The 14438-nt window shown below is 40.0% G+C and overlaps 1 protein-coding gene across 1 annotated transcript in view; it reads right to left on the reverse strand.

Annotated features, from left to right (window-relative positions):
- The window catches only part of Fgl1 (fibrinogen like 1), a 35171-nt gene that overhangs the window by 2166 nt on the left and 18567 nt on the right, over positions 1–14438 (reverse strand). Inside the window, 4 exon segments of the mRNA XM_031339611.1 lie at positions 2165–2262; positions 2952–3111; positions 11524–11710; positions 12247–12326. Coding sequence (XP_031195471.1) covers positions 2165–2262; positions 2952–3111; positions 11524–11710; positions 12247–12309 — 508 coding nt within the window. The 5' untranslated portion in view covers positions 12310–12326.

The following is a 14438-nucleotide window of genomic DNA, read 5'->3' on the forward strand; positions in this document are numbered from 1 at the left end:
CTCTATACTACCTAAAAGTAACAAGTTTGAACACTAAATGAGAAAATGAAAGGGGAGGGCATGTAGATGTATGACAGAATGCATGCTTGCCATGTGCAAGGGCCTGGTTTTAACATGTAGATGTATGACAGAACACATGCTTGCCATGTGCAAGGGCCTGGTTTCATCATGTAGATGTATGAGAGAACACATGCTTGCCATGTGCAAGGGCCTGGTTTCAACATGTAGATGTATGACAGAACACATGCTTGCCATGTGCAAGGGCCTGGTTTCAACATGTAGATGTATGACAGAACACATGCTTGCCATGCGCAAGGGCCTGGTTTCAACACCCAGCACAAAACAAGAAAAGATGAAGGGCAATCAGATTTGTTGAAACTGCCCAGGCCAGCAAAGCATACATATAAAAATTACTTGAGAAATAACATTGAATTTCATCTGCTTGAAATGACACAAGGATTTCAGCCTGGGATTTCCATAGTTTAAACAATGACCCACAGGCTGGTGAGATGGCTCAGCCACTCTTACATCTCCAAGACCCTTGTAATCAGCATTCTACTGAAGACTTCGCATGTAGACTTCCAGCAGTTGCCTGAGCTGGGCTGGAAGACTAAGCCCGTGTGTGGCCAGTTCACACTGAGCGCTGTACCTAAATGGGGTTGACTACAGCCTCAAGCTATAAGCAAGGTAAGGAGGATGGATGGGAGCCAGAGAATATAAAAAATAAATACCGAAGAGTTGTTATCGAAGATAAACTTGTATACAAATATTGGACTCTATAGTAACACAAGTGAATATGTATGGTAGAATTGTATAGAGGTTCACAATTTAAATTATCTATTTTATGCTTTCTGCTATGATCTACGAGTTGCTTCACAAACCATATGAACACTGATCTTAATTAAACAGGGATGGTTTATTGAACGCACACCCTGATGCTGGTCAGACCAGGGATGTAGCTCAGGATTATCTGAACTGTGACATCAAACATTTATAAAAAAAAACAAAAACAAAAACAAAAACAAAAACAAAAACAAAAAAACACATACACAAACAAAAACAATAATGAGCCCATATGCAGGTGCTAGAAGTTCTGCCTGGCAGTCAGCTCTGACTCAGATCATAACAGTTCATATTGACCTTTGATGGATGGGTCTTACATAAAGCTTTGTAGAATTTCTTAAGGTTGGCAAACCCCATACAGAACATTCATAACAAATTCAGAACAAAACAGGGTGTGTGGTCAGTATGTCCTTGCTCTGAGCCAAGTCACTTCTCTGTGTCAGTGACTGGCAGGCGTGGAGCAAAATGGCTACAGCTATGCTGGGTGAGGACTATCAGACCACACCATTTTCAAGAGTTATTTTTGTATCTAGATATGTAGGTGTCTGTGTGAGTAATGTCACATGTGTGGGTGCCTTCAGAGGCCAGGATTAAGCACTGGATTCCCTGGAGTTGGAGTTACGGGCAGTCATGGCCTAGCTGATGTGGGTGCTGGATGGAACAATATAAACTCTTGAGCTCTGAGTCATTTCTCTAGTCCCCAAACCACTACTGTCTTGCAGTGGCTTATCACAAGGTATTATTGTGGTAATAAATTTATATATGTGTGTGTTTGTATGTGTGTGTGTGTGTGTGTGTGTGTGTGTGTGTAGTTTTGACAACACATTTCCATTCAAAGAGTAGAAAATATACACAAGAAAATATATATTCCTTACCAACCTAGTTTTTTTCCCTCTCTTTCCTGTTTTGTTTTTTTTTGGGGGGGGGTGTTTTGCTTTGTTTTTTGTTTTTTAGGTTTTGTTGTTGTTGTGGTGGTGGTTGTTGTTCTTGTTGTTGTTGTTTAGAGACAGGGTTTCTCTGTATAGCCCTGGCTGTCCTGGAACTCACTCTGTAGACCAGGCTAGCCTCAACTCAGAAATCCGCCTGCCTCTGCCTCCACTTAAAGGCGTGCCACCACTGCCCGGCTCTCTTTCCTGTTTTAGGCAACATTTTACAAATGAGATTATAGCTCAGCAAGAATCATTACATCTAAAAAAGTCATGACGGATACTGAGTTTTTTCCATTGCCTATGATTTAGTGGGAAATACTACATGGGTTTTGTTTCACAGTGCTGGGGACTGAGTCTGAGATGTGCTTCCTGCACGCCAGCGCAAACCTTACCTTGCATAGTCAGCAAGTTAATGTTTTTGTTACCCAGCCAGTACTCGCCGTTGTTTTGGACAAAGTTTCCAAAGCCATTTTCATAGTCACTCCAACCCCTGAAACGTTTACACTGAATGTTAGTTTTAGCAAAATACAAACAGATACCTGCAGTGCCTAAGTGTTCCTCGCATTCTCTCATTTCCAATATTCTCTTGAGTAGCTTACTCATTCTCAGTTACTTAAAAATGAGAATGTTTCTGTCACATGAATAAATCTGAGGCATAAGAAGGCTTAACTCAGGCTGGAGAGATGGCTCAGAGGTTAAGAGCACCGACTGCTCTTCCAGAGGTCCTGAGTTCAAATCCCAGCAACCACATGGTGGCTCACAACCATCTGTAATGGGATTTGATGCCCTCTTCTGGTGTGTCTAAAGACAGCTACAGTGTACTCATATACATAAAATAAATTTAAAAAAAAAAGAAAAGAAGGCTTAGCTCACAAATCTCACATATGCTATAATTACCTGTTGACCAGGCAGTGGTGGCGCAAACCTTTAATCCCAGCCCATGGGAGACAGAGGCAGGTAGATCTCTGAGTTGGAGGCCAGTGTAGTCTGCAGACTGAGTTCCAGGACAACCAGGACTATACAGAGAAACCCTGCCTCAAAAAACCAAACCAAACAAAAACAAAAGAAACAAATAAGGAAGAAAAAAAAAAAAAGAACAAGGCAAAACCCAAACAAAATTAAAAGCAGAAAAGCACGGCCTCCCCTGCCCCAAAGCCCCCAAAGCAAAAAGCAGTTTACCTGTTAAAGTTCTCACTGCCATCAGATCGCCTCTGAATTACAGTCCATCCTCCTCCATCAGACATGTCACAATAAACAGGGAATTCTGCCAGGCTCTGAAGAGGTTTGATTTTGTAAAATCCACTCTGCTTAAAGCCGTCATTGTAAATCTCTGAACAATCTGTTTACAGAACAAGATAATATAACATTTATTATGTCTTTATTCCTGAAATTCAGTATCACTGGAGACAGATAAAAGCAAATAAAAGGCGTAATTAGTTCTTAAAATGCCGTCTTGTGCATCTTCTAGTGGATATTCAGAAAATTGTGGTTTTTTGCTCTGACTTAATTAACACTGACTTCTTGATCATGGAATTGGAATGATAAGGAGGGAATGAATGAAATAAGGAGCATTTATTATTTTTGGAGAAAGTAGGTTAAAAACAAACCACTTATGGGGCTGGAGAGATGGCTCCGGGGTTTAGAGCGCTGACTGCTCTCCCAGAGGTCCTGGGTTCATTTCCCAGCAACCACATGATGGCTCATGACCATCTATTGTGTGGTCTGATGCCCTCTTCTGACATGCAGGTGTACATTCAGATAATTCATAGACATAAATTAACAAATACATTAAAAGAACAAGTCCTTTGTACTCAGCTTATTGCTTTGTACTTAAGTGGGACAGCATAGTGAAACTTACCTGCCCAATGAACTGAACAATGAAAATATAAATGTGATAGCATACAAATATTGTAATATGAATTATTTTGACTTAAAATCTTATTGAATATTTGGGATGGAACACCAAACAGTAATATAGTTAAGTTTTTATAATATTTCAGTTTCACTACGTTTCTTTTAAATAACTCACATATTCTTGGATGTTTTTGTTAAAAACTGTTTATGTTTCCTTCCATTCTTGCATTTTTCTTTGCCATGGTACTTCTTTGTCTTTTGAAGTTAAATAGCTACCAGTTAGTCACCAAAAAAGTAATATATTTTTTTGTTTATTTGTTTGTTTTTAAGTCACTTAAAGTATACAAGCTAATACCCACTGGGGCTCAGTCTAGGCCAGTAGTTCTCAACCTGGGGTCGTGACCCTTTTGGTAAATCTCCAAAATTATTTATATTGTAATTCATAACAGTAGCAAAATTACAGTTATGAAAATAATTTTAGGCCTGGGGTCACCACATGTGAGGAACTGTATTTAAAAGGTTGCAGCATTAGGCAGGTTGAGAGCCACTGTCCTAGGCTGATCTGGGCAGATTTGGAAAGTATGACTAAGTATTATGTAGTTGCCCAGGCAGCTTGCACATGACTGGAGCAGAGCCCACTACAAACATGTGGTCTCAAGAATAGCCAGGCACAGACTTCTGAAAGTAATGACATAAAATCTCATATTTTACTTTTATCATTTTGTTACTTTCCTCTTTTAAAAATTGTCTTGTGACTGAATTATATATGTCTTGCAGAGTGTTTTAAAATTCTTTAGTTCATTGTTTTGATGCCACATTGTCAACAATATGAAACATATCGTATGAATTAAGTTGAGTGGGTAGTGGGACTCAGGAGAGAAAATACACGTCACAGGCTGGCTTCGACCATGCACTACAGTTGGCAAGCTCTTGATCTTTGCAGTGACTTAGGCTTTGTTCATTCATTTATTTTCAAGATTCGAAAACACAAGTGTTCTTTATGCTCTGGACTATAAGAGGGATCTCGTTAGGCAACTAAACAAGGAGAAGATGCCCAAGGAACGTCCACTCAACAGTATTTAAAAGCTTGTGTCTTGTGGTCAAGTGTATCGTAGAAGACTGTCATTAAAAGCATATTTTCCCTGGGTTAGGAAAAAGCTCCTTATTTATCGTTGATCTCCTATCAAAAGAGCTGAACAGCAAAGACTCACAAAGTTCAAACTCTTTTCCAGGAAAATATGGAAATGATTAACTTTAACTTGCTTTGGAAAACTTCACGAATACAGGGAAGGATTTCTGCCAATACTTTCTGTTTGTTTTTATTTCATGCCAGTTTTTAGTTGTTCCTTTTTTTAAATGTCCTTCTCCTCAGAAGAAAATGCTAAACACAGTAAACATCCTGAGGAAAAGCTTTTAGTGGAAGAAAATAAACAAGAAGCAAAAACAAAATAAAAAAAAAATACTAACCACTTATAAAGAACAAACATGAGAGAGGCATGGCTTAAAGGGTGATAGCAGGAATCCAGAAATTTTCGTCAACTTAGAGATTAGCATATCAATTAGAGAAGCTGGAGAGATGGCTCAGTGGTTAAGAGTACTTGGTGCTCTTGCAGGCTCAGCTTGCAACACCCACTTAGTGGCTCACAACCTTCTGTAACTTCAGTTCATGGGGTAAGATGCCCTCTTCTGTCCTCTTGAGGTCGACACACACACAGCAGATACACACACACATAAATTAAAAATTTAAAAAATTAATTTTAAAGTCTACCAACTAGATATTATATTTGAAGCATGTCAACCCACTCCATACACTGGCACACATGGGAGAAGGACAGGTTAAAGAAGCTGTGAATCAATAGGACTTTTAAAATATTTTACCTATTTTTAAAAGCATGTGTATATCTGTTGGGTTGGGGTGGGGGTGGGAGGCGGGGGTGGTCTGTGCTTGAGTGAATGAGTATAGGCCAGGACAGAAGATAGTATCAGATGCCCTGGAATTGGAGTTACAGGCTGTTGTGAGTTGCCTGACATTGGTGCTGGGAGACAAACTTGGGTCCTTTCCAAAAACAGTATGTACTCTTAAGCACTGAGCCATCTTTCCAGCCTTTTATAGGACTTTTAAAAAGTAATGACTTTTGAAGGCTCACATGCCACAAGAATAAAGCCCATGCGAGCTTCTCTCTGACAAACACTGCATTGGACTGGCTGTATATAAATAGTTTCTCCAATGTGCAGAAAGCAAGCCACTGAAGGAATAAAGTAACACCCAACTTAGCAAGAGTATCTTTTTCTTCTTGTTGTGGTGACTGAAGCTCAAGGTTGAAAACTTAAGACTGAAAAAGACTCTCCTCCACCCCCAAGCATGTTGATGTTCTGGTTTGGTTTTTTGAGAGAGTATGACTATTCCAGGCTGTCCTATTTTTACCAGTTAACTTTAACTTTCCAACCTGCATTAGTTTCCTTAGTACTGGGATTACAGACATTTACAATCATGGAATACCTTGCATTCTTAATTTTCTTTTTAAATGTTAGCAACAGGGGTCACCTACTGGTCTACAGCGCATTCTGGAACATGCCAGAACTAGCCTTACCATAGTTACCCTTATTCTCAGATGACAGAAGAAGAAAAGTGAGAAGGCAAAAAGATACTCTGGCTCACAGAAGATTGCAATGTTCTTGTGACACATAATGAATGCGATGTCACCTCTAAGAGCAAGGGGGGCAGTAGATGGTAAATATCCATGCATAGATGACACTATTTTTTAAATGTTCTATTAGAAATCTTAACTCATTAAATCCTTACAAGAAATAAAAAGGCTTATTGTTCCCATTTTATGAGGAGGGACATGAAAGACAGAGGTGGCTAAGTAATTTGTCCAGGGGCCATGGACAGCCAAAGGGACTTTGAACTGGGTGTCTAAGGGTACACCTTAGCCACTACCCATAGTGCCTCAGGAAGCTGCCATGGAAACTGGAAGCTTCTGTAGCAGCCACCGTAGAGCAGCCCAAGTCATTAGCCAAACAGACATGCTGTGATTTGTCACCACTGAATGTGGGTTCGATACAATAACTTCTAATTCACAAGCCACTAGCCCCCACGTATTTAAAAAAGATAGTTTAATTATATGCTGTGAACATATGTGATTTATACATTATTTGCCAAAATTACTAGATTGTATGTAATTAGATGTTTGCTGTCATATGATGAATTATAGTTCAGAGAAGTAACTAATTTACTAACAGTGTAGTGCCTTCTAAATAAAAACAAAGACAACTAATTTATGCAAATTATATGCCCCAACAGACTTCTTAAGATTTAAGGACACCAGAATATAACCTTTGTTATATTATAGTGCATTTCAAGTTTGCTTTTAATTAGTTAATTTTTAAAGTTTGGCTTAATGTGTCTGGGTATGTATGTATGCGTACCATGTGTATGCCTGGTGCTCATGGAGGATGTTGCACCCCGAGAGTTGGAACTATGATGTGAGCCAGCCACCAAGTGAGTGCTGGGGACTGAATCCACGTTCTCCATGAAGGAAAGGGCTTTTAATCACTGAGCCATCTTTCCAGCCCCTATATTACACATTTTTATTAAAATTTGTATTATATTGATTATGTGTTAGTCTTTGCCACTATGCTAAAAACCAAAGGATAATCAAACTATATCTATATTTCTGATTTTATTCCCTCTTTTCTTTCATGCCTGGACCACATATGAAGACTATTAAATGCAAATATACTGACTTCTGGGTTTATTTTAGGTATTTTATCTAGAAACAGTCATCTAGAATAACCATTATTCATCTTATCACCTCTCTCTCTCTCTCTCTCTCTCTCTCTCTCACACACACACACACACACACACACCCTATCATACAGAACTTATCCACCCCCACTCCTGTTTGCACAGTCAATCTTGCTCTGACCTTGGCATTTTAATTTTATTTTCCAGGAACTGATTTCTTGCTTTATTCCTTAGTACCTATTACTTCTCAGCTCTGCTTCCCAGCATTCTCAAGGCAGAGACATTTTTATTTTTAGCACCTAAGCCTCAGTTTTTCCTTGACTGACTACATAGTACCTATAACCAGTGTGTGTGTGTGTGTGTGCACATGTGCACTGTGCATGCATATGTATTGTTTATGTATGTATATATACATACCCACACACATACACAGATATGTATGTATACATATATGAAATAATCTTTTGTCATATTTCATATACCTATGTGGTGAAATTTGATCCTATGTGCCTCAGTTTCCCACACTTTTCCCCTTCCATCTCAGCCATGGAATGACATTTGGTGAGAAGTCTGACCTGATTCCTAAGCATTTTCATCCACATCTAACAGCAAATTTAATTTTTTGACCTGCAGGGATGTTTCATTAGCTTGGCATAGAATGGAGGCAATGTCTGTGGACAATTCCTCATTGGTCACTTACATTTGTACACATTTTTTTCTGCAGAATTTATATTCTAGCTTATGTTTAAAGCATACTTGTATGGCAGACAGCCAGACATTGAGATAACATCTCCTGGACACACATTGCTCTCTTTGCTGCACACTAAAATAAAGATAACATCTACCTGGGAGGCAAGGTTAGACACCTTTAACCCACTATAAAATACTGGAGTTTCTTCATCCCAGAGTGTCCAGTTGTGACATAGCCCTATAAACCGCTCATGTGGGTCCTTGGGATTTGAGAAGAAGGGACATTAATGCAAACACAGAACTTACATCTCTGACCCATTAGCTGTAGCTCTTTGCGAGATCCATGCAAGCAAGCTTGTTACTTTGCAGACAGAGTGAATTTTCAGGCCCCTCCTAACTTTTGATAAGCGTCAGCTGTTTAGAAGGTCACCAGCTACTTTGAATGAGTGGCCAGGGCAGATAATCACGGCCTGCTAAGAATATTTACAGAGTCTGATTCCGTGTAGATGTTGCCTGACCCTTCATTTACTGTCTTAACTTATATTCTTTGTTTTCTTCTTAGAATGCAGTTTCTGTGTTTTCGCTCATGGAACTTCTTCAAACTCTCTCTTTGTGTTTTCCAGGCTCCTTTAGCCTGAAATATCCTCAGTTCAGTTACACGTTCTGGAGCCCCAGCTATTCTTGTGCTATATCTATCCTACTGCAAGCCAATGGGCTCTTACGTTCTCTGATCTTTAAAGGGGAGCCAAGAAAACACTGCAAGGAGCTGGGCATGTCTAAGTATCAAGACGCTGCTGTGATGGCTATTTTTATGTCAACTTGACACAAGCAAGAGTCATTGGGAAAGAAGAAACTTCAAGTGAGAAAATGTTCCCAACCAGATTGGCCAATGGGCAAGCCTGCGGTACATTTCTTTGATTGGTCCTGGGTGCTATTAAAAAACAAAACAAAACAAAACAAAACAAAACAGGGTGAGCAAAGCATGCTGGGTGATCCAGTAAGCAGTAATATTCCATGGCTTCTGCCTCAGCTCCTGCCTCCAGGTTCCTGCCCTGCTTGAGTTCCTGTCCTCATTTCTTTCAGTGATGGACTATAATGTAGAAACTGTTAAGATGAAATAGCCCTCTCCTCCCTAAGTTGCTTTTTTTTTTGTTCTCCCTCTCTCTCTACCACAGCAATAGAATTTTTGACTAGATCAATTGGGCCGCAATTGCATCCAGGGCAAAGCAGTTCGAGCAGAGAAAGATTAGAATCTGGGTAAAGGTAGGGAAAGTGAGCATTTTTCTGACGCCTATGTTCTATGGTTCTCATAACTAAATCCCACATGTGGTTTAAATCTAAAATGTCTCCATAGACCCATGCATTTAAACACTTGGTCCTCGGATGGTGGCCCTGTTTTTGGAGACTGTGAAACATGCTGGAGATAGAGCTCTGCTGGAGAAAATGGGCCATTAGAAATGGGTGTGAAGTTTAATACCCCACCCCACTTCTCTTCACTTCCTGCTTTCTGCTACAGATGTGGTGGACCAGCCAGTCGTGGTCTTGCTGCCATGTTTTCCAACCATAATGGACTGTATCCCAAAAGAACTGCAGACCAAAATAAATCCCTTCTCCCTTAAATTGTTTCTAGTCAGGTATTTTCCTCAAATATGAAAAGTACTCCCCCAAATGGGGAGATTTTATTTCTGTAAGATTGACAAGTCTTTGACATCTATTTTTGGTTATAGTCAAGACAAATTTCTCAGATTTTACTTGCTCATCTATTCCCATTTCTTTCATCTGTAAACAGGAAGGGCAACTGTGTTTCAAAATGCTGATAGTCATTGGGGAGATAAAATCCATTAACTTGCTGTGAGAGAGATGCTTCGAAGTTAAGAGCTCTGGCAGCTCTTCAAGAAGACCCCGGTTCAATATCCAGCACTAATGTGGCAGCTCACAATGTCTGTAACTCCAGTTCCAGGGGATCTGACTCTCTCTTCTGGCCCCTATGGACAGCAAGCATGCAAACAACACACAGGCATATACATACAGGCAAAGCATCCAACATATAGGATAGTAATAAACATCTTTAAGTGCATTGGATATCATTCCAAACCCTATACAGCATCCAGTTAATTGATCAAGTTAGACTTGATATTCATAAGCAGAGAAATTAAAACACACAGTTGTAATGTGGGACAGAGAAGACTGAACAGAGAGCTCTAGACATCACTGTTTACTCTTAAAGAATTAATTCATATGTACAGGAAATCAAAGGGACATTTTTCTCTGGGGAATAGTGATGTGGGCAATGGTGTTTATACTATGCTCAGAGTTCAATATAATTTCATTTCTAGGAGATAAATTTTGGCTTAATCAAAAGGGAAAATGTAAAAATTGACATATTTAAAACCTACTCTTTTATTTTCCATAAAAATGAGGGTTTTTTCTTTTCCCATTCTTCAATTCTACTCATTTACCTTTCATTGTGTTTTCAGAAGGGAGAGCCATGTGTGGTGGCACACACTCCAAGCTACTCAGGAAGCTGAGGTAGAAAGACTGCTTTCACTCAGAAGTTCAAGCCTGGGGCAGGCAAGATGGCTCAGTGGGTAAGAGCAGTGACTGCTCTTCCAAAGGTCCTGAGTTCTAATCCCAGCACCCACGTGGTGGCTCACAACCACCCATAATGAGATCGGACGCCCTCTTCTGGTGTGGCTGAAGACAGTGACAGTGTATTACGCTGGAACAAGCAGGGCCGTCCTGAGTTCAATTCCTAGCAAGCCTAGACTAGACAACTCAGAGAGACCCAGTTCAAAATAATCAGAATGGGAAACCACATATATGTAAGGAGGAAAAACATAAATGGAAACTAAGTTTGAGTATAAACATTCTCAATTATAATCTGTCATTTATAGATGAATATTTTATAATACATTGTCCTGCTTTCTTATTAAGATACAGGAATTATCAGATACTTACTATTCGTATCACATACTCTACAGTACATAATAGAGAGATTAGGGTAAAATATAAAAGAAGACATTTTAAATTGATGAAGTGAGTCATGTTGCTTATCATTGGAACAGGCACAGGTTTCTGACAAGATAGGAAGTCAGCTCAGGGAGGCACACCTGAAATCCTGGCTGTCTTAGTTAGGGTTTTATTGCTGTGAAGAGACACCAAGGCAACTCTTGTAAAGGAAAACATTTCATTGGGGCTGGCTTACGATTTCAGAGGTTCAGTCCATTATCATCATGGCGGAAAGCATATTCAAACCACCACACCAGCACTCGAGGAAGCCCAGGCAGGAAAACAGTTAAGTATCAGGCCAGCCTGGGCTACATAGTGAGATTTTGATTTGAAAACAAAAACCAAAACTGAGCGAAGAAAAATCCCAAAGTCCCTGGATGTTTGGTATCGTCATTGCCTATGAACGTGTGACACAAATGGTTGAAACATTTAAGAAAAACCGGTTCTGACCTGCATAATGCCTCTTGCCTCCAAGGTCAATAAAACTGTTCTCCTGTCCTTTATCCAGGAACTGGACTTCCTTCTCATGCAAGAGTCGTGCAATCACGGTTTGTTGTTGTTTGACCCGGGTCTCAAGCTGGTGCACCTGAGCCCTGAGCCTCACCTGCTCCCGCAAACAGTTCTCATTCTCGAGGGCCTGTAAAGCAATGCGAATCTCATGTTCTTAGAGCAGAAATGTTGCTAATAATCTAGATAACCCTTGATGCAATTTTGTCTCCCACTGCTATTTCAGAATGCTATTTCAACTAGGGAGCCATTTTAGTTTTCCAAGAACTGTGAATAAGTTAGTCCTTTGTCTTCTGGGACTTGTAAATGGAGACACAAGGTCACTGAAATCACCTTCAGATAATCTTAGTGGTATATGCCAATGATGGTCAATGTTAGCCCAAGTCCAATGCTAACTACTATTGCCAGTTTTGAATGCTTGATATCATGTGAACTTAAAACACAGCCAACTTAAAAACATTTCACTGATTTGTTGTGGGTCCTGATTTTTATTGTTTTAAGTGTTTAAATGTTACTATGTGCCACATGTTTCCACAGAACTCTCTCACTCCTTCCACCCTGGGATTTTAGCAGTGGCAAGTTAACAATAGGTTCTCTGGAAATTAAAAAGAAACTCCATCTCAAAGCAGGCTGTACTGATAAACAATAGTCTACACAGAGGCTTACCCAGCTTTCCCTGCCCATTATCAGGGCAATGGTGACCAGGACGAAGCTGCGCATCTCCCCCATTCTTCTCACTGAGAGAACTACAAGAAAAAGAATTCCTCGTGAGACCAGATAAAGCTCCGGAGCACCTGAGGGTTAGCCAGAAATGTATCCCCTACTTACCTTCCAGCTTTCTGACATACAAAACAATGGGAATCAACCCCATCAAAGCTTAGAAATAATTGAACCTGCTCAATAACACAGACACACAAAAGCGTTCAGTTTCATCAAGGGCTCAAATGCGCAGATTCATGAGAGCGCCGACAGGACCAGGCTCCTTCTGCACAGAGACCTGGGATTATATTTTGGCCCAGCTAGCAGAAATTTTGAGATAATAGTTTTAATTTATTTGGGCATGCAGGTGCTAAATGAACGATGTGAAATACTCCTCTTCTAATGGAGGACTATTTTTATATTTAGAAGAAAAATGTTGTAAGAGGAGGCTGGTGTGCGCTGTTGTTTCCTCTTTACTCTTGTTTTTGTTTGTTTGTTTGTTTGTTTGTTTGTTTTCCTGAGATGGGATCTCACTATGTAGTCTCCTGGTTGGGCTGGAACTCCCTATGTTTGCCAGGCTGGCCTTGAACTCACAGAGACCTTCCTGCCTCTATACTTACCTCCCAGGTGCCATACACTGTCTTGATATCTTAATGTGCAGGCAAGAAATCATAACAACGTAATGGTAAGTCCTGCCTTATTAAATCTGTGGGAGAAAGATAATGTTGCAGCTGCTGTTTCTTCTTCCTCTCCCTTCCCTTCTCTTCCCTCTCCCCTTCTCTCTCTCCTCCCCATCTTTCCCTTCTTCTCCAGAGTCTCATTATGTAGGGCAGGCTGATATCAAGTTCAAGACCCTCCTGCTTCTACACAGAATACCTGGCTTCTGTCTCTCGAGGTTGCCTTTTTAGGGCTGAGGATCAAACCCAGGAGACTTGTGCATTCTAGGCAAGTTTTCTCCTGCTAAGCTATACCTCAAGCTCTTTAAATTCAATCCTGAAGCCGTGACTCCTGTTGAAGACATTTGCTCATGCTCACTAACTCCTGGCTGCTGTTGCAGTGTTGAGGTTTTCATAAACTTTAGAAGCTAATGACAAAAAAAAATATTTGCACAGTTTTAGTTTTTATACACAATTCCTGCTGGAGTAAAAGTATTTATTGATAGGACATATGACTGCTAATATTTTTCACCAATTGCTTTAGTTACCTTTTTGTAGCAATATAAGTGGTTCCTAAATTGCATTACTCACGGGGACCTACAGGGAGGGTAGGGGACATGCAGATGACAACACAGATATGACACAGGATGGGACACTTCAATGTCCAAAGATTAAATTCTATGTCTATAGGTGGTAGTAGAATTTTGGTATAGGCTTTAGAATTTTGTTTCATTCTGTTTTGTTTGTCGTTGTTTTGTATTTATTTAGACAAGACTCTCTCTATAGCCCAGAATGGTCTGGAACTCCCTCTGCTTCCAGGCTAACCTTGAACTTGGGGCTTTCCTCCTACTAAAATCATACTACAGATGCGAGCCACTACACTGTGTTGAAGACTTCCAGATGATTCCAGTGACTAGCAAAATTATTCAAGTCCACACCTACAGAAAGGAAGGGCTCGGATCCCCTGGCATCAATAAAAAGTGGTTCTAGAATGTCAAGGGCATTGATGAATTGAATAGATTTGAGGACCCACGTCCAAGCCCAGCTTCCTGCAGATACCTGAGTTTTGACAAAGAGGCCAACAACACACATTTGAGAAAAGACACCATCTTCAAAAAGACAGTACTAGTCAAACCAGATAGCTAAATGTAGAGGGATAATAAAATTGGATCCTTACCTCTGACCCTGAACAAAACTCAATTCCAAATGGATCAAGGACCCCAATGTAATATCTAATACCCTGAATCTCAAAGAAGTCATTGGCACAGGAAATAACTTTCTGAGTAGGAACCCAGAATTAAAGAAATTAGGATCCAAAATTGATGAATGGGGCCCCAATGAAACTAAAAAGCTATGGCAAAGAACATGATCACTTGAGTGGAAAGGCCATCTACAGAATAGGGAAAATCTTTACCAGCTACACATCTAACAGAGGATTATTATCTAGAGTATTCAAAGAACTCAAAAAACATCAAGGAAATAAAGAACCCATCTTAAAAGAAA

Source organism: Mastomys coucha, unplaced genomic scaffold (genome assembly GCF_008632895.1).
Source record: "Mastomys coucha isolate ucsf_1 unplaced genomic scaffold, UCSF_Mcou_1 pScaffold22, whole genome shotgun sequence".
NCBI classification, from domain to species: Eukaryota; Metazoa; Chordata; class Mammalia; order Rodentia; family Muridae; genus Mastomys; species Mastomys coucha.